This window comes from Coregonus clupeaformis, chromosome 8, assembly GCF_020615455.1.
Source record: "Coregonus clupeaformis isolate EN_2021a chromosome 8, ASM2061545v1, whole genome shotgun sequence".
In the NCBI taxonomy this organism is placed as follows: Eukaryota; Metazoa; Chordata; class Actinopteri; order Salmoniformes; family Salmonidae; genus Coregonus; species Coregonus clupeaformis.
In genome coordinates, this window is record NC_059199.1 from 22,815,102 (window position 1) to 22,838,349 (window position 23,248).

Below are 23,248 nucleotides of genomic sequence, written 5' to 3' on the forward strand. Positions count from 1 at the left end.
AAGGTTTAAGACAGTTCGCAAGTGTTTTGTTTCATTCTGTTGAGCCATTTTCTTTGGCCAAATTAAGTTCCAACTGTAATGTTGTGTTAGCCGCAATATAATATCCTGCTCGTATTTTGCCCTATAAACAATTTCTTGACTTACTTTTGATATTAACTTAATAAAGTTTTAAAACTTTAAAACGCCTATATCTGTATAACAGACGCAGTAGCCTATCTGACCAGGATAAATAAATGTGTGTCATAGCATGCTGCAGGCATATCTCGATCTCTCTCTGAGGCTAGTCCTAAGCTTCTCTTCCTTTTATATTTAAAATATTCATATCATACAGTGGATGCCTAAGCGCATAGGCCTATGCATGCAATGCCCTGATCCATTTAGTGCTCAAATCTCCAACAGCTCAACCGTGAGGTGGACAATTATTGTTTTAGGAAAGCAAAAACCAATAAAACAGTAGGCTATAAAGTTTTCCATATGCTACACTTCGAAAACAAGGAATAGTGTTTTTGTCTTTTGTTATAGACTGTTTTTAAGGACACGTAAATGTGGATCTTTTGGCCAATATCCCTGGCTGTGTGGGTGGACGCCTTAATGGATTACGCACCCAAGGCATATGGATGTAAATTTCTCAAATGTCAAATAAATGAGAATCTTCCCGTTCATTTGTCCGGTGCCAAAATTGTCCTCACGGAAACCCCCATACACACGGTCAGAAACCACAGCCTAGTGTCTACGCCACGTACTAGACTGGCACCTACCGACACTGCTGCTGGGAGGAGGCTGGTCTCACGTACGCATATACGCACGCGCGCACACACAAACACATCGACACACACAAACGTACCTACACACACACACACATCTGAAACCCCAGCTCCAGACCCCTCAGCCCTGTACCAGATGATAGCTGTTAATTACACCAGTACAATGAAGCCCTTTTACTCACTACAATACCTCTCTTTTTCCTCCCTCCTTCTCGCTCTCTATACTGCCTTTCTCTTTCACTCTCCTCCTCACTTATTTTCCTTTCTCACTCTCTCCATCTCTTCTCTCTCTCTCTCTAGGAGGGTATAACCTAGCCAATACGGCCCGTTGTTGGACCTACCTGACTGGGGCCGTACTGAGACAAACACTGGCCTCTGAGATACCTGACCATGAGGTAAGAGTAAACACAAACTCTATACATAGCCCCAAACACACAAAGCACCTCACACAGGCACGCACAAACACAAAGACACAGACACACACACACCTTGCGGTCAGTCTTCGCTGAGTCATTCCCTCTAATAAAAGATGGCCGCCGGTCCTCAATAAAGGGGTTTGTTTCCAGGTGAATCAGGAGGGATGGAGGGAGTAGGAGAGGAGAAAGGGGGGACAATACCACTCTGTCCCCTCCAGACCTGACAGAGAGGGTCTCTGTGCTTCTCTCGATCTCTCTCTGCCCTCCTTATCTTTTTTTTGTCTTCTTAGAAGGACCTTGTGTGTTTTATTCTGGGGGGAGACTGGTTTCTTTTGGCGGAAGGGTTGGCGAATTCCCATATAATTACATCAGTAGAAAAAGAGAGCAAATGAGGGATAGAGCTACAAAGAAAGAGCGAGGGAGAGATTTGTGTTTTCCATGTACAGTGAGGGGTAGTTATCTTACTCTCCTGAGACAAAGAGGGTCTTTCTGTAGTGTGTATGTGTGGGCCATGATAAAGGCACCTCTTGTTTCTCCTCCACCATGTCGGGCTGTGACATCACGTGACCTTTAACCTCATTAAGAAGGGCTCACCTCAAACAAGTCTAACCAGCTGCTACAACACACATACAGCCACACAAATAAGTCTCCCCTATTCTGACCCTCTTGCTCTGGCCATCAAAGAGTGGTACCCATTTTCCGTCAAACACATACTCTACACTGCCAGCTACCTCTTGTTATTGTGTGTCTACACTTCCACCCAAACAAAACACTATTTAACTCTGGCCTGCTGTGGCCCAGAGAGGACGAGGTAGAGGGGGACGGAGAGGGAGGGAGAAAGAGAAAAGGATGGAGAGGGTGAGCAGGAGAGAGAGAAAGAAATCCAGAGAGAGAGAGATTTGTAGTAGCATCGTTATGTGTGTGTGTGTGTGCCAGAGAGGAGTATTTATCCACGATGACCATGCAAAGTAAGGTTCTAAGGAGAAGGGAAAACAAAAAGCACTTTGTTGTACCTGAGACTCCGAGAGAGGCCAGAGCTCCCCCTCTCCTTCCCAAATGGCTGCAGCTTTTCTGGGCAGCAAGGATAGCCCCTAACCCCCCTGGAACAATGGAGTAAGGGCTAGGGGCTATTGGCCGGACACAAAAGGGCCTCCTTTCAGACCATCACAGAGAGAGAGACGTACACACAGTGACATTGGGGGTGACTCTGGAGGTTCTGCAAAGTTAATATCTGATAGTGTGGGAAGGGTGGTTGTTGAAGAGCGTAGAAGAGATAGCGGACCCGATAAAGACTTAACTGTGAATACATGGTGAGTCAGATATCAGACGTCTCCCTAGTCTATTCTCTCTTCATCAATGGAGGAAGAGTAATAAAAAAATAACAGGAAGGAAAGGGCTTAGAAATATTCGATGGAACTCCAAGTTCTGTGTGGTTGTCGGTAGAGCATGGAGCTTGCAATGCCACGGATCGTGGATTCGATTCCCGCTGGGGTCATTCGTAAAATGTATACATGCATGACTGTAAGTCGCTTTGGATAAAAGCGTCTGCTAAATGGCATTTATTATTATTATTATTATTATATGCCCATGGACTCAGTACATAATCAGTCAATGACCATTGGCGTTGGCAAGACAGCCCAGGGACCATAGCCTGGGTGCCCGTCTGTTTCTGCTCTTTTGCCAACTCCTTATGGAATTGTCATGCAATGTTTGGCTTGACAATGACAATGGAATAGGCAAAAGCACAAACCGATCTGGGACCAGGCTAGTTGACCTGTATTGTCTGCTAACCCTAATGTCCTAATGTCTGAATGAATCTCTAACACCTAAAAATACTCATCAGGGTCAAAGATCATCTAGTCTAGATTAGCTGAGTCGGTTGGTTTTGAAAGTTGTGGGTTTCTCCCTAAATGGCACCCTATTCCATATGTAGTGCGCTACTTTTGACCAGATCCCATAGGGTGCCATTTGGGAGACAGCCTGTGGGTTTGTTCACGTTCAGTTCTTATCTTAGATTGAGGAAACTGTTTATTTTGGACCCAACCCACTCGAGTGGTTCTGTAGGCCTGAACCTGGCCTGCTTTTGGCCAGCTCAGTGTGTGTGTGTGTGTGGAACCGGTCTGTCTGTCTCCAGCCATTCAACATCTTTATTTCCTTTCTCTCTTTTTCTCTCTCTTTTTAGTCTGTTTTCTCAGATTTGCACTGAGTGATTCCCAGCACAGCCCCGTGCAAAAACAAACACAGAACTCAAACTCCCCTCCTCCACCCCTCCCTCTCACCCTCTGTCCCTCCCTCCCTCCCTGCCTCACCGCAGTGAGAACTGTGTATGACCAAGGCCCCTCTGTGATACCCAAAACAGAGTTCAGTAGAAAATAAATGAGATGGTAAAGAAGTAGAAGGAATGGCTTTTAGACACATTTTTTCCAGTGTTTTTCAATCTCTAGTACAGCGCTCTCCAACCCTGTTCCTGGAGAGCTACCGTCTTGTAGGTTTCCACTCCGACCCAAATCCAGCGCAGCTGATTCTAATAGTTAGCTGCTTGATAAGCTGAATCAGGTTAGTAACAACTGGGGTTGGAGAACCCTGCTCTAGTAAATAGGCTGTGTTCCAATATCCACACTAACAACATACTACTTAGTATTAAACCATGTATTGGGCATGCATTCTGAGTAGTATGCTAGTATGTACATTTGAACATAGGATAAGTACAATAGACTTAGCCTGTCCCGCCCCTGTACTTCCTGTTTTCTGCCTTGGTACTTCCTGTCCTCTCTGGCGTGTGTCCCTTCCATCTGCCCGTGGGGAAGTACTAGGCTTCCGGAATACTGGCCTCAATCACCGGAAAACTGAGCTGGGATGGGGAAGTGTGTGTGTGAGAGAGACAGTCAGTTCTAAATAGAACAGAAGAGGTACATCATAAATGTAGTGCACTATAAAGAAAATGGGGTGCCATTTGGGATGTGCCGCCAAGGACAATGAGAGGATCAGTGGGCCCTGACCTGGTGACTGACTGTATTGTTCTGTTTTATTATCTTCTGTAGAAGTCCAGGTCACCGGAGAGAGGGATGGATGGATGGACAGAGAGACAAGGGGGGGGGGGTCATTTAGAATGGACAGTGAGAGAGAGAATGGGAGAGAGAGATATAGTGGCTACAAAGAAGAGCGTAACATTAGTTTTAGGACTGCAGAGAGGGGGAGGAGGGAGAAGGAAAGGGATGGAAATGGAGACGGAGAGGGAGAGTAAGGGAGAGGGAGAGACCTCAGTTGTAGGACTACAGAGAATGAGAGACGGAGAGACCTCAGTTGTAGGACTACAGAGAATGAGAGAGGGAGAGACTTCAGTTGTAGGACTACAGAGAATGAGAGAGGGAGAGACCTCAGTTGTAGGACTGCAGAGAATGAGAGAGGGAGAGACTTCAGTTGTAGGACTACAGAGAATGAGAGAGGGAGAGACCTCAGTTGTAGGACTGCAGAGAATGAGAGACGGAGAGACCTCAGTTGTAGGACTGCAGAGAATCAGAGACGGGCCTACGTGCGCTATGTGACTCTGTTGACATTTATTAGGAACTCATCGATTTGTTTTCCCAGAGCTTTTTCCACAACATTGACTCTATGTATCTGGAGTTGTAGGCATTTCTGAGATGTAGAGGAGAACAGGAACAATAAACAAGGGTTGGATTCCTTTTCTATTCTGGCCAAGGCTAGTCTCTCTCCAAACAACCAAACACAGACAGAAGGAGAGAAAGATGGAGAGGGAGAAGGGGAGAGAGAGAAAAAGACTGGGAGAGAGACAGGGAAGAGAGTGTTGTGTGGGGGATTTAGTTACACTATGGTAAATTTATCTGGGCTATGATATGACATTTGAGCATGTTGGGTATTTTGACATGGAGCCTATGGGGATTGAGCTTACATTTACATTTTAGTCACTTAGCAGACGCTCTTATCCAGAGCGACTTACAGTTAGTGAGTGCATACATTTTTCATACTGGCCCCCCGTGGGAAAGGAACCCACAACCCTGGCGTTGCAAGCGCCATGCTCTACCAACTGAGCTACATGGAGCTCTCAGCCCTTTCGTCTTACCCTATCCCCATTTCTTATATACAGTGGGGGGGAAAAGTATTTAGTCAGCCACCAATTGTGCAAGTTCTCCCACTTAAAAAGATGAGAGAGGCCTGTAATTTTCATCATAGGTACACGTCAACTATGACAGACAAAATGAGAAAAAAAAATCCAGAAAATCACTTTTTAGGATTTTTTATGAATTTATTTGCAAATTATGGTGGAAAATAAGTATTTGGTCAATAACAAAAGTTTCTCAATACTTTGTTATATACCCTTTGTTGGCAATGACACAGGTCAAACGTTTTCTGTAAGTCTTCACAAGGTTTTCACACACTGTTGCTGGTATTTTGGCCCATTCCTCCTGTGTGTTTGGGATCATTGTCATGCTGAAAGACCCAGCCACGTTTCATCTTCAATGCCCTTGCTGATGGAAGGAGGTTTTCACTCAAAATCTCACGATACATGGCCCCATTCATTCTTTCCTTTACACGGATCAGTCGTCCTGGTCCCTTTGCAGAAAAACAGCCCCAAAGCATGATGTTTCCACCCCCATGCTTCACAGTAGGTATGGTGTTCTTTGGATGCAACTCAGCATTCTTTGTCCTCCAAACACGACGAGTTGAGTTTTTACCAAAAAGTTATATTTTGGTTTCATCTGACCATATGACATTCTCCCAATCCTCTTCTGGATCATCCAAATGCACTCTAGCAAACTTCAGACGGGCCTGGACATATACTGGCTTAAGCAGGGGGACACGTCTGGCACTGCAGGATTTGAGTCCCTAGTGGCGTAGTGTGTTACTGATGGTAGGCTTTGTTACTTTGGTCCCAGCTCTCTGCAGGTCATTCACTAGGTCCCCCCGTGTGGTTCTGGGATTTTTGCTCACCGTTCTTGTGATCATTTTGACCCCACGGGGTGAGATCTTGCGTGGAGCCCCAGATCGAGGGAGATTATCAGTGGTCTTGTATGTCTTCCATTTCCTAATAATTGCTCCCACAGTTGATTTATTCAAACCAAGCTGCTTACCTATTGCAGATTCAGTCTTCCCAGCCTGGTGCAGGTATACAATTTTGTTTCTGGTGTCCTTTGACAGCTCTTTGGTCTTGGCCACAGTGGAGTTTGGCGTGTGACTGTTTGAGGTTGTGGACAGGTGTATTTTATACTGATAACAAGTTCAAACAGGTGCCATTAATACAGGTAACGAGTGGAGGTCTGTGAGAGCCAGAAATCTTGCTTGTTTGTAGGTGACCAAATACTTATTTTCCACCATAATTTGCTAATAAATTCATTAAAAATCCTACAATGTGATTTTATGGATATTTTTTTCTCAATTTGTCTGTCATAGTTGACGTGTACCTATGATGAAAATTACAGGCCTCTCTCATCTTTTTAAGTGGGAGAATTTGCACAATTGTTGGCTGACTAAATACTTGTTTTCCCCGCTGTACTTGTATCTCTTCACCCAATCATTCTGTCCATCTTTTTGGTCTCTCGTCACCCTATTTTTCTGTCTATTGTCCCCCTCATTCAATCCCCTTCCCCTATTCCGATATCAGTGGGTTATGATCCAGTCCAAACTGTCAGTCAGTCCCCTATTCTGTCCTCCTTGACCTCACCCCATCCCTGTCCTCCTTGTCTCCACCCCCCCCCCCCCCCGCTCCAGTCTCCCCCAGTTCTTCCTCTCTAGTTTCCCTCCTCTTGATCTCTGTCCCCCTATCCCTCCCCCTTCTCTCCCCAGTCCCCCCTCATCTCAGTACTGTAGTTCCATTCCAACCCAAATATCCTGACAGCAGGAGACACACATATACACACACACACACACACACAGCAGGAGACAGGACTGTACTACTATGAGAGCGTTAGGTTCATGGGAAAATTGGTCATCTGTGTGTTTCCTGTTTTTAGTAATCCCTTGCATGTTGAGTTGCATCAGGACTGGAGGGAGGTGTACCAGAGAAACTCAATGGGGGTAATTGGGAACAGACGTGCGCGCACACACACGAGGGTCTGCTAAATTACTCAAATGTAAACACACACACACACACTGAAACAAACACACTGATACACACACACACACTCTGACTGAACCACTATGAAACCCCAAAACAGCTATTTGACAAAGACAAAGCACCCAGTGTATTTCAAATGAGCAGGAACATACACACACAGCTGTGCCAGAGTGGGAGTGTGTGTGAGCTTGTGTTAAAGTGTGTGTGTGTACACTCCATGTCTCCTGGCGTACCTATGTTGTTCCCATATAGAGACAACATAATGTATTGCTAATTGAAACATAATTGATCAATATTATCCCTACAGGGAAATGTTAATTTTCCAATTGATTTTTTTTCTACCAGCGCTATGTCAGATTTACGTGACAGTTCCGGGGGGGGGGGTTGTCGTCTCATCAAGATAGCATCGCTTTGAAATGAAATCATCTCTTGCTGCTTCATCACGTCTTTCACTTGCAAAATTCCCTCAACGTGACGCTGTTGTGGTTAACTCACTATGTTTTCCCTGAAGTTTGTCTTTCCTGAACCAGTTCTTACAAGTTAACGTGTTAACTTTACTCCCTTGTTTTGGTTTAAAGTAGTGTTTGGCATCTGTTCCTAGACCAGTTCTTCACAACTCTCTATGCTTGTTTGTGGATGTTATTTGTTTCCTAGACCAGTTCTGCACTGTGGCTAACGCATCTCTCTCTTGTTTGTTTGTTTTTAATTTCCTGGACCAGTTCTTACACGTTAACTCTCCGCTCTCAGCAGTTGGTTGTGTTTGGTTTCAAATCTGTTCCTAGACGAGTTCTTCTCATTGATTTAGCACTATTCTCTCGTTTAGTTTGTTTCCCGCACCACTTCTTACATTTGAACCCAAGTCTTGTTGTTTTTGGTTTTAAAGCTGTTCTACACTGTGGTTGTTTATGTTGTTGTTTACTTCAGTTCTTCACAGAGTACGGTCCTGACTACTCCTTGGAGATCAGTCCCAGCTGTCGACCGGACCGCAACGAGACCAAACACCTGGACAAGGTCATCTCCACCATCAAAGGTATCAGACGGCATAACCACAGCCTGAACACACACACTCACACCGCTCTCTAGCGTTAGCAATTATGTCACGACCACTACCAAGAAACATAATGGTCATACACTCTTAGAGAAACCACTCACAAGCAACAAATGGTCAAACTTTGACCACTCTCTCTGTCACACACACCAAATGGTGTCATTTGCTGACTGTTGAGTCCAGATGGGACTGCTTTAGTTTAAAGACAGGGTTATTTTATTTAAACGTCCAGACCCTCAGAGTTGCTTTATCTTGGCCAGGTCGCAGTTGTAAATGAGAACTTGTTCTCAACTGGCTTACCTGGTTAAAGAAAGGTGGGAAAAAAGACAAACATTAAAGACCAGAGCTCTGTGTGTGTGTGTTGCACGGTATACCGAAACTTCTGTACTTTTTCTATGCTAGAACCTGAAAAACGGTTTGGTACTAGAATTTTAGTTACTTTCGGTACTTCTGTCAAGTGTTTCTCACGACATCTACTGATTGAGAGAGGATCAAATCTGTCTATCAGAGCAGCCGATGTCCCCTTATTGCGCTGTGCCTGCTCCACTTACTCATTGCTAGCTCTAGCCTGTCTTGAGGAACCACTGCACTCACTGGGAATCTGGGCTGCATCACCACTTATGCTGCGCATAAGTTAACATAAATTGAATAATGCAAAACAGCATGTAGTAATGTTGAAACTGTTAATTACTGTTCTCAAAACAATGTCCATTACAGGCTAGAACACTTTACAACGCAAGAAGATACCGGTAGCTTCCAGCTTTGTAGGCTAACTTTACTTGCTAGCTTACAGCTAAAGCAAGCATCAATTCACTACCCTAGTACTTTGTTTGTAATTAAGTTGCAAAATATGCTGATTTCAAAGCTGATTGTCACCAAAAACCACATTTATTGCCGAAAACGTTATTAATTAACTTATTCTCTCCTGTCTCTCTCACTGTGTGTGTATGTGAATGAAGTCATTAGGTCTTAAAGAGACAGCACGCACTTTAATAAAAGAAGAGATTGCTTCTATGCAAATGTTGTTAATCAGTACAATAAAATAAGTCCCAAATGGAAAGGAAACGGATTGTTTTTCATCTGTAGCCTCTTGAAATCAGCCAAAACAAGCTCAATAATTCAATGCATGCACACAGTCCTATTGAATATGCATTCACCTTTATTGTGAATTGGCCTAGGCTAAGTCTTGATTTACCCAGTTTATGAACAGAGATTTACCATTCAAATACATGATTACCATTATGTAGTTAGATTGGTAAAAACAAAGTCAAATTGATTGTATAATTGATTCATTAATGCATACATGGCAGTCTGAAAAATGGACATCAAACATTTCAAATGTAATAATATTGAACTCAAGATCTGTCTGGATCAAGTGCCATTCTGTGACATTGGCTAATATGCCTTTTTTTGCCATGATATCGTGATGGTGTAGAGCAGGGTTCTTCAATCCTGGTCCTGGAGGGCCGAAACACCTCTGTTTTTCATCCTCTCCTTCTAATCAGGGGCTAATTCAGACCTGGGAAAACCAGGTGAGTGCAATTAACTACCAGGTAGAAATAAAAAACAGAAGTGTTTCGGCCCTCCAGGACCAGGATTGAAGAACCCTGGTGTAGAGTGTCGTCATACTCAACCTGGTATTGGTATCAAAGTCAGAATTCGGGTATCGTGACAACAAGTGTGTGTGTGTGCCCCATATGGCCCCCACAGTTAACACAGCAGGGTGTGTTGTCAGCACCCCAAGGAGACAACTCTATCCCTCACCTAAAACTCATCCCCCAACCCCCACATATACACACACACTCCCTGACCCCCTCTTCTTTGGGAGGGCACAGGCCCAACAGTCGTCAGCCTGGTGTGTTCTGTTCTGGCTGTGGTGAAAACACGGATGTGTGTTTAATGTTTCCGGTTAATCAGAATGTCAAACACTCCTCTCTCTGTTATGACTGGAGAAATGGGGGTGATGGGTGGTGAAACATTAGAGCCAAATTCATCATACTGACAAACGCACTCAAATACTCAAATTGTCCAATTTTGATACTAAATCTGTATGTGTGGGTGAACAAGTTTCGATGTACACATATTTGTCATTGTCTGTGTATATGTGTACTAGAGTGTCGACACCTGTCTCACCTTCTAGCCTGTCGTTCACTCTGGATAGGGGTGTGTGTGTGTGGAATGTGTCGTGGTCTTTTGGTATATATGCTGCTGACAGCCACGCTACACTACTCCAGGGGGACCAGCAGTGGGTTGGTTGGTTGGGATAGACTCGGGGCTAGGGAGTAGAAGCAGGGTGATTTGTATTTGTATTTATTCCTGTTATAGCTTTTAAAAACATTACAATACATTCATAACAGATTTCACAACATATTAAGTGTGTGCCCTCAGGCCTCTACTCTACTACCACATACAGTGGGGGAAAAAAGTATTTAGTCAGCCACCAATTGTGCAAGTTCTCCCACTTAAAAAGATGAGAGAGGCCTGTAATTTTCATCATAGGTACACATCAACTATGACAGACAAAATGAGAAAAAAAAATCCAGAAAATCACATTGTAGGAGTTTTAATGAATTTATTTGCAAATTATGGTGGAAAAAAAGTATTTGGTCAATAACAAAAGTTTCTCAATACTTTGTTATATACCCTTTGTTGGCAATGACACAGGTCAAACATTTTCTGTAAGTCTTCACAAGGTTTTCACACACTGTTGCTGGTATTTTGGCCCATTCCTCCATGCAGATCTCCTCTAGAGCAGTGATGTTTTGGGGCTGTCGCTGGGCAACACAGACTTTCAACTCCCTCCAAAGATTTTCTATGGGGTTGAGATCTGGAGACTGGCTAGGCCACTCCAGGACCTTGAAATGCTTCTTACGAAGCCACTCCTTCATTGCCCGGGCGGTGTGTTTGGGATCATTGTCATGCTGAAAGACCCAGCCACGTTTCTTCTTCAATGCCCTTGCTGATGGAAGGAGGTTTTCACTCAAAATCTCACGATACATGGCCCCATTCATTCTTTCCTTTACACGGATCAGTCGTCCTGGTCCCTTTGCAGAAAAACAGCCCCAAAGCATGATGTTTCCACCCCCATGCTTCACAGTAGGTATGGTGTTCTTTGGATGCAACTCAGCATTCTTTGTCCTCCAAACACGACGAGTTGAGTTTTTACCAAAAAGTTCTATTTTGGTTTCATCTGACCATATGACATTCTCCCCAATCCTCTTCTGGATCATCCAAATGCACTCTAGCAAACTTCAGATGGGCCTGGACATGTACTGGCTTAAGCAGGGGGACACGTCTGGCACTGCAGGATTTGAGTCCCTGGCGGCGTAGTGTGTTACTGATGGTAGGCTTTGTTACTTTGGTCCCAGCTCTCTGCAGGTCATTCACTAGGTCCCCCCCGTGTGGTTCTGGGATTTTTGCTCACCGTTCTTGTGATCATTTTGACCCCACGGGGTGAGATCTTGCGTGGAGCCCCAGATCGAGGGAGATTATCAGTGGTCTTGTATGTCTTCCATTTCCTAATAATTGCTCACACAGTTGATTTCTTCAAACCAAGCTGCTTACCTATTGCAGATGCAGTCTTCCCAGCCTGGTGCAGGTCTACAATTTTGTTTCTGGTGTCCTTTGACAGCTCTTTGGTCTTGGCCATAGTGGAGTTTGGAGTGTGACTGTTTGAGGTTGTGGACAGGTGTCTTTTATACTGATAACAAGTTCAAACAGGTGCCATTAATACAGGTAACGAGTGGAGGACAGAGGAGCCTCTTAAAGAAGAAGTTACAGGTCTGTGAGAGCCAGAAATCTTGCTTGTTTGTAGGTGACCAAATACTTATTTTCCACCATAATTTGCAAATAAATTCATTAAAAATCCTACAATGTGATTTGCTGGATTTTTTCCCCCTCAATTTGTCTGTCATAGTTGACGTGTACCTATGATGGAAATTACAGGCCTCTCTCATCTTTTTAAGTGGGAGAACTTGCACAATTGGTGGCTGACTAAATACTTTTTTTCCCCCACTGTATCTATAACACAAAATCCGTGTGTACATGTGTGAATAGTGCGTATGTTATTGTGTGTTTGTATGCATGTGTCTATGTGTGTGTTGTTTCACAGTCCCCGCAGTTCTATAAGGTGTATTGTTATCTGTTTTTTAAATCTTAATTTTACTGCTGGCATGAGTTACTTGATGTGGAATACAGTTCCATGTAGTCATGGCTATATGTAGTACTGTGCGCCTCCCATAGTCTGTTCTTGACTTGGGGACTGTGAAGAGACCTCTGGTGGCATGTCTTGTGGGGTATGCATGGGTGTCCGAGTTGTGTGCCAGTAGTTCAAACAGAGAGCTCGGTTCATTCAACATGCCAATACCTCTCACAAATACAAGTAGTGATGAAGTCAATCTCTCCTCCACTCTGAGCCAGGAGAGATTGCCATGCATATTATTAATGTTAGCTCTCTGTGTACATCCAAGGGCCAGCCGTGCTGCCCTGTTCTGAGCCAATTGCAATTTTCCTAAATCCCTCTTTGTGGCACCTGACCACACGACTGAACAGTAATCCAGGTGTGACAAACCTAGGGTCTGTAGGACCTGCCTTGTTGATAGTGCTGTTAAGAATGCAGAGCAGTGCTTTATTATAGACAGACTTCTCCCCATCCTAGCTACTGTTGTATCAATATGTTTTGACCATGAGAGTTTACAATCCAGGGTTACTCCAAGCAATTTAGTCTCCTCAACTTGCTCAATTTCCACATTATTCATTACAAGATTTAGTTGAGGTTTAGGGTTTAGTAAATGATTTGTCCCAAATACAATGCTTTTAGTTTTTGAAATATTTAGGACTAACTTATTCCTTGCCACCCATTCTGAAACGAACTGCAGCTCTTTGTTAAGTGTTGCTGGCATTTCAGTCGCTGTGGTAGCTGACGTGTATAGTGTTGACATCCGCATACATAGACACACTGGCTTTACTCAAAGCCAGTGGCATGTCGTTAGTAAAGATTGAAAAAAGTAATGGGGCCTAGACAGCTGCCCTGGGGAATTCCTGATTCTACCTGGATTTTGTTGGAAAGGCTTCCATTAAAGAACACCCTCTGTGTTCTGTTAGACAGGTAACTCTTTATCCACAATATAGCAGGGGGTGTAAAGCCATAACACATACGTTTTTCCAGCAACAGACTATGAGCGATAATGTCAAAAGCCGCACTGAAGTCTAACAAAGAAGCCCCCACAGTCTTTTTATCATCAATTTCTCTCAGCCAATCGTCAGTCATTTGCGTAATGCTGTGCTTGTTGAATGTCCTTCCCTATAAGTGTGCTGAAAGTCTGTAAAATAGCATTTTATCTGGTCCAACAAATGTTTTCCCAAAAGTTTACTAAGGGTTGGTAACAGGGTGATTGGTCGGCTATTTGAGCCAGTTAAAGGGGCTTTACTATTCTTAGGTAGGGGAATAACTTTTGCTTCCCTCCAGGCCTGAGGGCACACACTTTCTAGTAGGTTTAAATTGAAGATGTGGCAATATCGTCCGCTATTATCCTCAGTAATGTTCCATCCATCCCTGGTGGCTTGTCATTGTTGATCGACAATAATAATTTTAGTGATTAGTGGAGGTATGGGGGTGTCCCTGTCTTAACCCTGCCTTCAGGGCTGGCCCATCCCTGGTCTAGGGAGTAGTAGGAGGCCTATGCTAGGGAGTAGGAGGCTTAGGCTGGGGAATAGGAGCTAGCATATGGGGTCTAGGGACCAAAATGGAACCAGATCACTGACCTGTGGAAAACAACACAGTTCCATCAGCGGATGGAGCGGGGGAAGGAAGGATAGAGGGGTAAAATGAAAGGCAGACAGAATGTGCGGTCGGTCTAGTGTCACATCTGCTCCTTCAGTTCAAAGATCCCTTGTTTCCTTTCCTCTATCTCTCTTTTTTGTCTTTCTGATGGGAATTCAATCCATGCATTTAAATGAAGGTGATGTCCTTCCTCCATCCGTTCATTTCTTTTCTCTCTCACCTATTCCTTCTTTTTTCTGTGACTGGGGGGTTCAGGGGGTCTTGGTTTTACCCTGTGTATGTGACAATAAAACACACCCACCACCTCAACCATGTTGTGTGAGAGAGATTGTGTGAGAGAAACATACCACATACAGACAACTGTGGTACCAGTTGAGAGCAGGATGTGGTTGCTGGGCAGCTGTGCCAGAGTGTAGACTGGAAGCTAATGTTTACCAGAGTTCCCAATCTAGGGAAACCAATGATTACAACCATTGGTCCCAAACAATGGAAGCCATTTTAACTGTGTATGTCAGGCCTGGAAACAGACAGCACCGCACAGGCTTAGGTTATCACACCATGAGCCGGGAGCTTGAGTCTTGACACACGAATGCACACACACTGTGGCCTGGCAATGTGGTCTACTGCACTGGCATTTCAGCGTCTGTATCACCACCACTGCACAGAGGTACAGTTATCACAGCATCAGCCATCAACAGACACCTTGAGTCTTGCCGTTAAGGTTTATATTAGTTTTAATAGCTTTTATGTGGAGCGACCACGGGCAGTTATGAGCCCCGCGGGAAGGCTGAAGTAAAATGACTTGTTTGCGTGTGGTGTGTGTGTGACTGATTGCTCCGTAGAAGTTTCCTTCTGAATGTGATTGCGAACTTTAAATCACACTTTTAAATCAGCTGTCTGTCAATATGTCCTTGGTGGCCATTTGGGAAAGACTTCAACGACTAGGAGGGGATAAAACCGTTACCTTTGCCGTCTCCATTGGGCGCACTGCCAAATTACCGGCTGAGATTAATTCATTAAACAGGACGTTTTCATAAGAGTAAAACCGCATGACGGCAGCGGCAGGAACCGTCTCTCTCCGCTGTTTGTTTATCGGTTTATTTACGGCGTAGTCTCATGTTTACGAGGCTTCACATGAGTGGATTCTGCTATTTCAGCCACACCCGTTGCTGACAGGTGTATAAAATTGAGCGCACAGCCATGCAATCTCCATAGACAAACATTGGCAGTAGAATGGCCTTATTGAAGAGCTCAGTGACTTGCAACAGGGCACCGTTATAGGATCTCAGCTTTCCAACAAGTCAGTTTGTCAAATTTCTGCCCTGCTAGAGCTGCCCCGGTCAACTGTAAGTGCTATTATTGTGAAGTGGAAACGTCTAGGAGCAACAATGGCTCAGGCGTGAAGTGGTAGACCAAACAAGCTCACAGAACGGGACCGCCGAGTGCTGTAGCACGTAAAAATCGTCTGTCCTCTGTTGCAACACTCACTACCGAGTTACAAACTTCCTTTGGAAGCAACGTCAGCACAATAACTGTTCGTTGGCAGCTTCCTGAAATGGGTTTCCATGGCCGAGCAGCCGCACACAAGCCTAAGTTTACCATGTGCAATGCCAAGTGTCGGCTGGAGTGGTGTAAAGCTCACCGCCATTAGACTCTGGAGCAGTGGAATCGCGTTCTCTGGATCACGCTTTACCATCTGGCAGTCCGACTAATTAATCTGGGTTTGGCAGATGCCAGGAGAACGCTACCTGCCCCAATGCATAGTGCCAACTCTCTCGTCCCTCTGCAGCAGTGCATTCGGAAAGTATTCAGAGCCCTTGACATTTTCCAGATCTTGTTATGTTACAGCCTTATTCTAAAATGGATACAATAAAACATTTTCCTCATCAATCTACACACAATACCCCATAATGACAAAGCGAAAACTGGTTTTTAGAAATGTAAGCAAATGTATTTAAAAAATACAAAACATACCTTATTTACATAAGTATTCAGACCCTTTGCTATGAGACTCGAAATTGAGCTCAGGTGCATCCTGTTTCCATTGATCATCCTTGAGTTGTTTCTACCACTTGATTGGAGTCCACCTTGGTACAGTTAATTGATTGGACTTGATTTGGAAAGGCACACACCTGTCTATGTAAGGTCCCACTGTTGACAGTGTATGTCAGAGCAAAAACCAAACCATGAGGTTGGTAGAGCTCCGAGACAGGATTGTGTCGAGCAGGGGCGCAACTTTGGTTTTAGAAGTGGGGGGGGACTTTATTTTTTTAATCCAGTCGGATAAACACTCCAAACAGCCACCTCGACCGCTCGGAGGCGTCCCCATGGTCCTAAAGCACACCGTTGCCTCGTTTTGTATAACATTCAAATGATAAAACTGGGGGGGTGGCTAAAATGCAATTTCAGAATGTGGGGGGGACAAGTGAAATTTGCTCCCCTGGTGTCGATGCACAATCGGGGGAGAAGGGCCTTAGTCAGGGAGGTGACCAAGAACCCGATGGTCACTAAGACAGAGCTCCAGAGTTCCTCTGTGGAGATGGAAGAACCTTCCAGAAGGACAACCATCTCTGCAGCACTCCACCAGTCAGGCCTTTATGGAAGAGTGGCCAGACGAAAGCCACTCCTCAGTTAAAGGCACATGACAGCCCGCTTGGAGTTTGCCAAAAGGCACCTAAAGGACTCTCAGACCATGAAAAATAAGGTTATCTGGTTCTCTGATTAAACCAAGATTGAACTATTTGGCCTGAATGCCAAGCGTCATGTCTGGAGGAACCTGGCACCATCCCTACGGTGAAGCATGGTGGTGGCAGAATCATGCTGTGGGGATGTTTTTCAGCGGCAGGGACTGGGAGACTAGTCAGGATCGAAGGAACGATGAAAGGAGCAAAGTACAGAGAGATCCTTGATGAAAAAATGCTTCAGAGCGCTCAGGACCAAAGACTGGGGCGAAGGTTCACCTTCCAACAGGACAACGACCCTAAGCACACAGCCAAGAAAACGCAGGAGTGGCTTCGGGACAAGTTTCTGAATGTCCTTGAGTGGCCCAGCAAGAGCCCGGACTTGAACCCGATTTTGAATGTCTCTGGCGAGACCTGAAAATAGCTATACAGCGACGCTCCCCATCCAACCTGACAGAGCTTGAGAGGATCTTCAGAGAAGAATGGAAGAAACTCTCCAAATACAGGTGTGCCAAGCTTGTAGCGTCATACCGAAGAAGACTCGAGGCTGGAATCACTGTCAAATACTTATGTAAATGTGAAATTTCCTTAGTTTTTATTTTATTTTTGCAAAAATGTCTAAACACCTGTTTTTGCTTTGTCATTATGGGGTATTGTGTGTAGGTTGATGAAGGACATTTTTTTTTTTTTTCAATAAATTTTAGAATAAGGCTGTAACGTAACAAAATGTGGAAAAAGTCAAGATGTCTGAATACTTTCCGAGTGCACTGTATGGTGAGCAATATGTTTGGAACATCAAATCGTTAAAAAATCACAGGATCAAATCGCAATGCATATAGAATCGCAATACATATTGTATCGGCACCTAATTATATTGATAATGTCGTGAGGTCCCTAGCAATTCCCTGCCCTAGCAGGCAGCAGCCGTACACGGCCAAGGGTGGGAGATACGTTGTTTTTTTGTTTGGTTTTTTTGTGAGGGCTCCGACAGCTTTCTCATTAATGTTCCAGGAGATGATAAAAGTGTGTGTGTGTGTTTGATGACATGACAAACGCTTCGCTCCCAGAGAGTTGTCGAAGACGAGCTGCGATTGATTAACACACTCGGGTAGTAAATACCGCTGCTCACTGCTCGTCACTTTACCGGAATTTCCAAGCTACATCTGGAGGACATTTACGAGACTCTGAGCTTGGTTTAAAAATAGAGGGATAGAAAACATGGTTGCTTTTTGCCAAGCGCTGATTGGAATGGATGCTTGGCAATGCAAACACAGACACTGCAATGCAAACCCCCTAGTCTGTTGGCTCAGGCTGGCTTTTAAGCATATGCAGCAGGACAGGTTATAATGAAGGGTTTACCAAACACACACACACTGCAATGCAAACAGGAAACCTAGCCATGGCTCTATAAAATGGTTGTTTGTCAAAAAACTATATATACAGTGCCTTCAGAAAGTATTCACAACCCTTAACTTTTTCCACGTATTGTTATGTTACAGCCTGCATTTAACATTGATTAAATTGAGATTTTGTGTCACTGACCTACACATAATACCCTATAATGTCAAAGTAGAATTACGTTTTAGATTTTTTTAAACTAATTAATAAAAAAGGAAAAGCTTAAATGTCTTGAATCAATAAGTCTCAACCCCTTTGTTATGCCAAGCCTAAATAAGTTCATGAGGAAAATGTGCTTACATGGACTCTTTCTGTGTGCAATAATGATTTTTAACATGATTTTTGAATGACTAACTAATCTCTGTACACCACACATACAATTATCTGTAAGGTCCCTCAGTCGAGCAGTGAATTTCAAACACAGATTCAAGACCAGGGAGGTTTATATATATATATTTTTTGTGTTTCTTTTTTTTTTAGGGGGTAGATCAGCTTTAATATTGCAAATAGATTGTAACTTCCATCAATGTAATTGTCTGCATCACTTTCAATCCCCCATTAGTTTTTTTTCCCTCGCAAATATATATATTCATATATATACATATATACATATACATACAGTGAGGGAAAAAAGTATTTGATCCCCTGCTGATTTTGTACGTTTGCCCACTGACAAAGAAATGATCAGTCTATAATTTTAATGGTAGGTTTATTTGAACAGTGAGAGACAGAATAACAACAAAAAAATCCAGATAAACGCATGTCAAAAATGTTATAAATTGATTTGCATTTTAATGAGGGAAATAAGTATTTGACCCACTCTCAATCAGAAATATTTCTGGCTCCCAGGTGTCTTTTATACAGGTAACGAGCTGAGATTAGGAGCACACTCTTAAAGGGAGTGCTCCTAATCTCAGTTTGTTACCTGTATAAAAGACACCTGTCCACAGAAGCAATCAATCAATCAGATTCCAAACTCTCCACCATGGCCAAGACTAAAGAGCTCTCCAAGGATGTCAGGGACAAGATTGTAGACCTACACAAGGCTGGAATGGGCTACAAGACCATTGCCAAGCAGCTTGGTGAGAAGGTGACAACAGTTGGTGCGATTATTCGCAAATGGAAGAAACACAAAAGAACTGTCAATCTCCCTCGGCCTGGGGCTCCATGCAAGATCTCACCATTGCAACTCATCATTGGAGTTGCAATGATCATGAGAACGGTGAGGAATCAGCCCAGAACTACACGGGAGAATCTTGTCAATGATCTCAAGGCAGCTGGGACCATGGGCTCCTGAGTGGCGCAGTGGTCTAAGGCACTGCATCGCAGCGCTAACTGTGCCACTAGAGATCCTGGTTCGTATCCAGGCTCTGTCGCAGCCGGCCGCGACCGGGAGACTCATGGGCGGCGCACAATTGGCCCAGCGTTGTCCAGGGTAGGGGAGGGAATGGCCGGCCGGGATGTAGCTCAGTTGATAGAGCATGGCGTTTGCAACGCCAGGGTTGTGGGTTCGATTCCCACGGGGGGCCAGTATAAAAAAAAAAATTTGAATATGTATTCACTAACTGTAAGTCGCTCTGGATAAGAGCGTCTGCTAAATGACTAAAATGTAAATGTCACCAAGAAAACAATTGGTAACACACTACGCTGTGAAGAACTGAAATCCTACAGCGCCCGCAAGGTCCCCCTGCTCAAGAAAGCACATATACAGGCCCGTCTGAAGTTTGCCAATGAACATCTGAATGATTCAGAGGAGAACTGGGTGAAAATGTTGTGGTCAGATGAGACCAAAATCGAGCTCTTTGGCATCAACTCAACTCGCCGTGTTTGGAGGAGGAGGAATGCTGCCTATGACCCCAAGAACACCATCCCCACCGTCAAACATGGAGGTGGAAACATTATGCTTTGGGGGTATTTTTCTGCTAATGGACAGGACAACTTCACCGCATCAAAGGAACGATGGACCGGGCCATGTACCGTCAAATCTTGGGTGAGAACCTCCTTCCCTCAGCCAGGGCATTGCAAATGGGTCGTGGATGGGTATTCCAGCATGACAATGACCCAAAACACACGGCCAAGGCAACAAAGGAGTGGCTCAAGAAGAAGCATGTTAAGGTCCTGGAGTGGCCTAGCCAGTCTCCAGACCTTAATCCCATAGAAAATCTGTGGAGGGAGCTGAAGGTTCGAGTTGCCAAACGTCAGCCTCGAAACCTTAATGACTTGGAGAAGATCTGCAAAGAGGAGTGGAACAAAATCCTTCCTGAGATGTGTGCAAATCTGGTGGCCAACTACAAGAAACGTCTGACCTCTGTGATTGCCAACAAGGGTTTTGCCCCCAAGTACTAAGTTATGTTTTGCAGAGGGGTCAAATACTTATTTCCCTCATTAAAATGCAAATCAATTTATAACATTTTCGACATGCGTTTTTCTGGATTTTTTTGTTGTTATTTTGTCTCTCACTGTTCAAATAAACCTACCATTAAAATTATAGACTGATCATGTCTTTGTCAGTGGGCAAACGTACAAAATCAGCAGGGGATCAAATACTTTTTTCACTCACTGTACATACATACATATACATATACACACATACACACATACATATACACACATACATACATGCATACATACACATACATACACACATACAGTGGGGAGAACAAGTATTTGATACACTACCGATTTTGCAGGTTTTCCTACTTACAAAGCATGTAGAGGTCTGTAATTTTTATCATAGGTACACTTCAACTGTGAGAGACGGAATCTAAAACAAAATCCAGAAAATCACATTGTATGATTTTTAAGTAATTAATTTGCATTTTATTGCATGACATAAGTATTTGATCACCTACCAACCAGTAAGAATTCCGGCTCTCACAGACCTGTTAGTTTTTCTTTAAGAAGCTCTCCTGTTCTCCACTCATTACCTGTATTAACTGCACCTGTTTGAACTCGTTACCTGTATAAAAGACACCTGTCCACACACTCAATCAGACAGACTCCAACCTCTCCACAATGGCCAAGACCAGAGATCTGTGTAAGGACATCAGGGATAAAATTGTAGACCTGCACAAGGCTGGGATGGGCTACAGGACAATAAGCAAGCAGCTTGGTGAGAAGGCAACAACTGTTGGCGCAATTATTAGAAAATGGAAGAAGTTCAAGATGACGGTCAATCACCCTCGGTCTGGGGCTCCATGCAAGATCTCACCTTGTGGGGATTCAATGATCATGAGGAAGGTGAGGGATCAGCCCAGAACTACATGGCAGGACCTGGTCAATGACCTGAAGAGAGCTGGGACTACAGTCTCAAAGAAAACCATTAGTAACACACTACGCCGTCATGGATTAAAATCCTGCAGCGCACGCAAGGTCCCCCTGCTCAAGCCAGCGCAAGTCCAGGCCCGTCTGAAGTTTGCCTATTACCATCTGGATGATCCAGAGGAGGAATGGGAGAAGGTCATGTTGTCTGATGAGACAAAAATAGAGCTTTTTGGTCTAAACTCCACTCGCCGTGTTTGGAGGAAGAAGAAGGATGAGTACAACCCCAAGAACACCATCCCAACCGTGAAGCATGGAGGTGGAAAAATAATTCTTTGGGGATGCTTTTCTGCAAAGGGGACAGGACGACTGCACCGTATTGAGGGGAGGATGGATGGGGCCATGTATCGCAAGATCTTGGCCAACAACCTCCTTCCCTCAGTAAGAGCATTGAAGATGGGTCGTGGCTGGGTCTTCCAGCATGACAACGCCCCAAAACACACAGCCAGGGCAACTAAGGAGTGGCTCCGTAAGAAGCATCTCAAGGTCCTGGAGTGGCCTAGCCATTCTCCAGACCTGAACCCAATAGAAAATCTTTGGAGGGAGCTGAAAGTCCGTATTGCCAAGCGACAGCCCCGAAACCTGAAGGATCTGGAGAAGGTCTGTATGGAGGAGTGGGCCAAAATCCCTGCTGCAGTGTGTGCAAACCTGGTCAAGATGTATGATCTCTGTAATTGCAAACAAAGGTTTCTGTACCAAATATAAAGTTCTGCTTTTCTCATGACTTATGTCATGCAATAAAATGCAAATTAATTACTTAATGATTTATACAATGTGATTTTCTGGATTTTTGTTTAGATTCCGTCTCTCACAGTTGAAGTGTACCTATGATAAAATTACAGACCTCTACATGCTTTGTAAGTAGGAAAACCTGCAAAATCGGCAGTGTATCAAATACTTGTTCTCCCCACTGTACATACATACACATACACATCCTTTTTATAAATATATTTCCCTTTATTATCTTCCAACCCCACCACCCCTTCCCTAATTGGAGTAAACTAGTGAACAACAACGCTTAGGCCTCTACTTCCAGCTTGTACATACTATATACATTTTATGGACACAGTCAATTTTACAATAATTCTATTTTGTTTGTTTTTACTCCTGAACTTCCTCTACCCTCAACCTCTCCGATCATTTTCATGATGTCCATCCGGATTGCTTCTATATGCCATACCATATCTTTCTAACTGTGCTCTTTCACAAAAGCTCTCAACCTATAACCTATATACTTATTATGCTTATTATGGACACAGTATGCTTACATTATTAGTTATCTTGTTGTTATTGCTTGTTGTTAGATGTTATTAGTCCCATCCAGGGAGGTAAAAAAAATAAAAATAAGCAGACATTTGAATATCCCTTTGAGCATGGTGAAGTTACTAATTACACTTTGGATGGGGTATCAATTCACCCAGTCACAACAAAGATACAGGCGTCCTTCCGAACTCAATTGCCGGAGAGGAAAGAAACCACTCAGGGATTTCACCATGAGGCCAATGGTGACTTTGAAACAGTTAGAGTTTAATGGCTATGATAGGAAAAAACTGAGGATGGATCAACAACATTAGTTACTCCACAATACTAACCTAAATTACAGAAAAAAAATAAAAGGAAACCTGTACAGAATTAAAAATATTCCAAAACATACATCCTGTTTGCAACAAAGCACTAAAGTAGAACTGCAAAAAATGTGGCAAAGAAATTAACTTTATGTCCTGAATACAAAGCTACAGTGGGGAAAAAAAGTATTTAGTCAGCC

General features: G+C 43.8%; 1 protein-coding gene across 1 annotated transcript in view; it reads left to right on the plus strand.

Moving 5' to 3' along the window:
• The window catches only part of hdac8 (histone deacetylase 8), a 45,510-nt gene that overhangs the window by 15,034 nt on the left and 7,228 nt on the right, over positions 1–23,248 (plus strand). The window contains exons 9-10 of the mRNA XM_041882634.2: positions 1,065–1,159; positions 8,178–8,283. Coding sequence (XP_041738568.2) covers positions 1,065–1,159; positions 8,178–8,283 — 201 coding nt within the window. The remainder of the gene's footprint in view (positions 1–1,064; positions 1,160–8,177; positions 8,284–23,248) is intronic.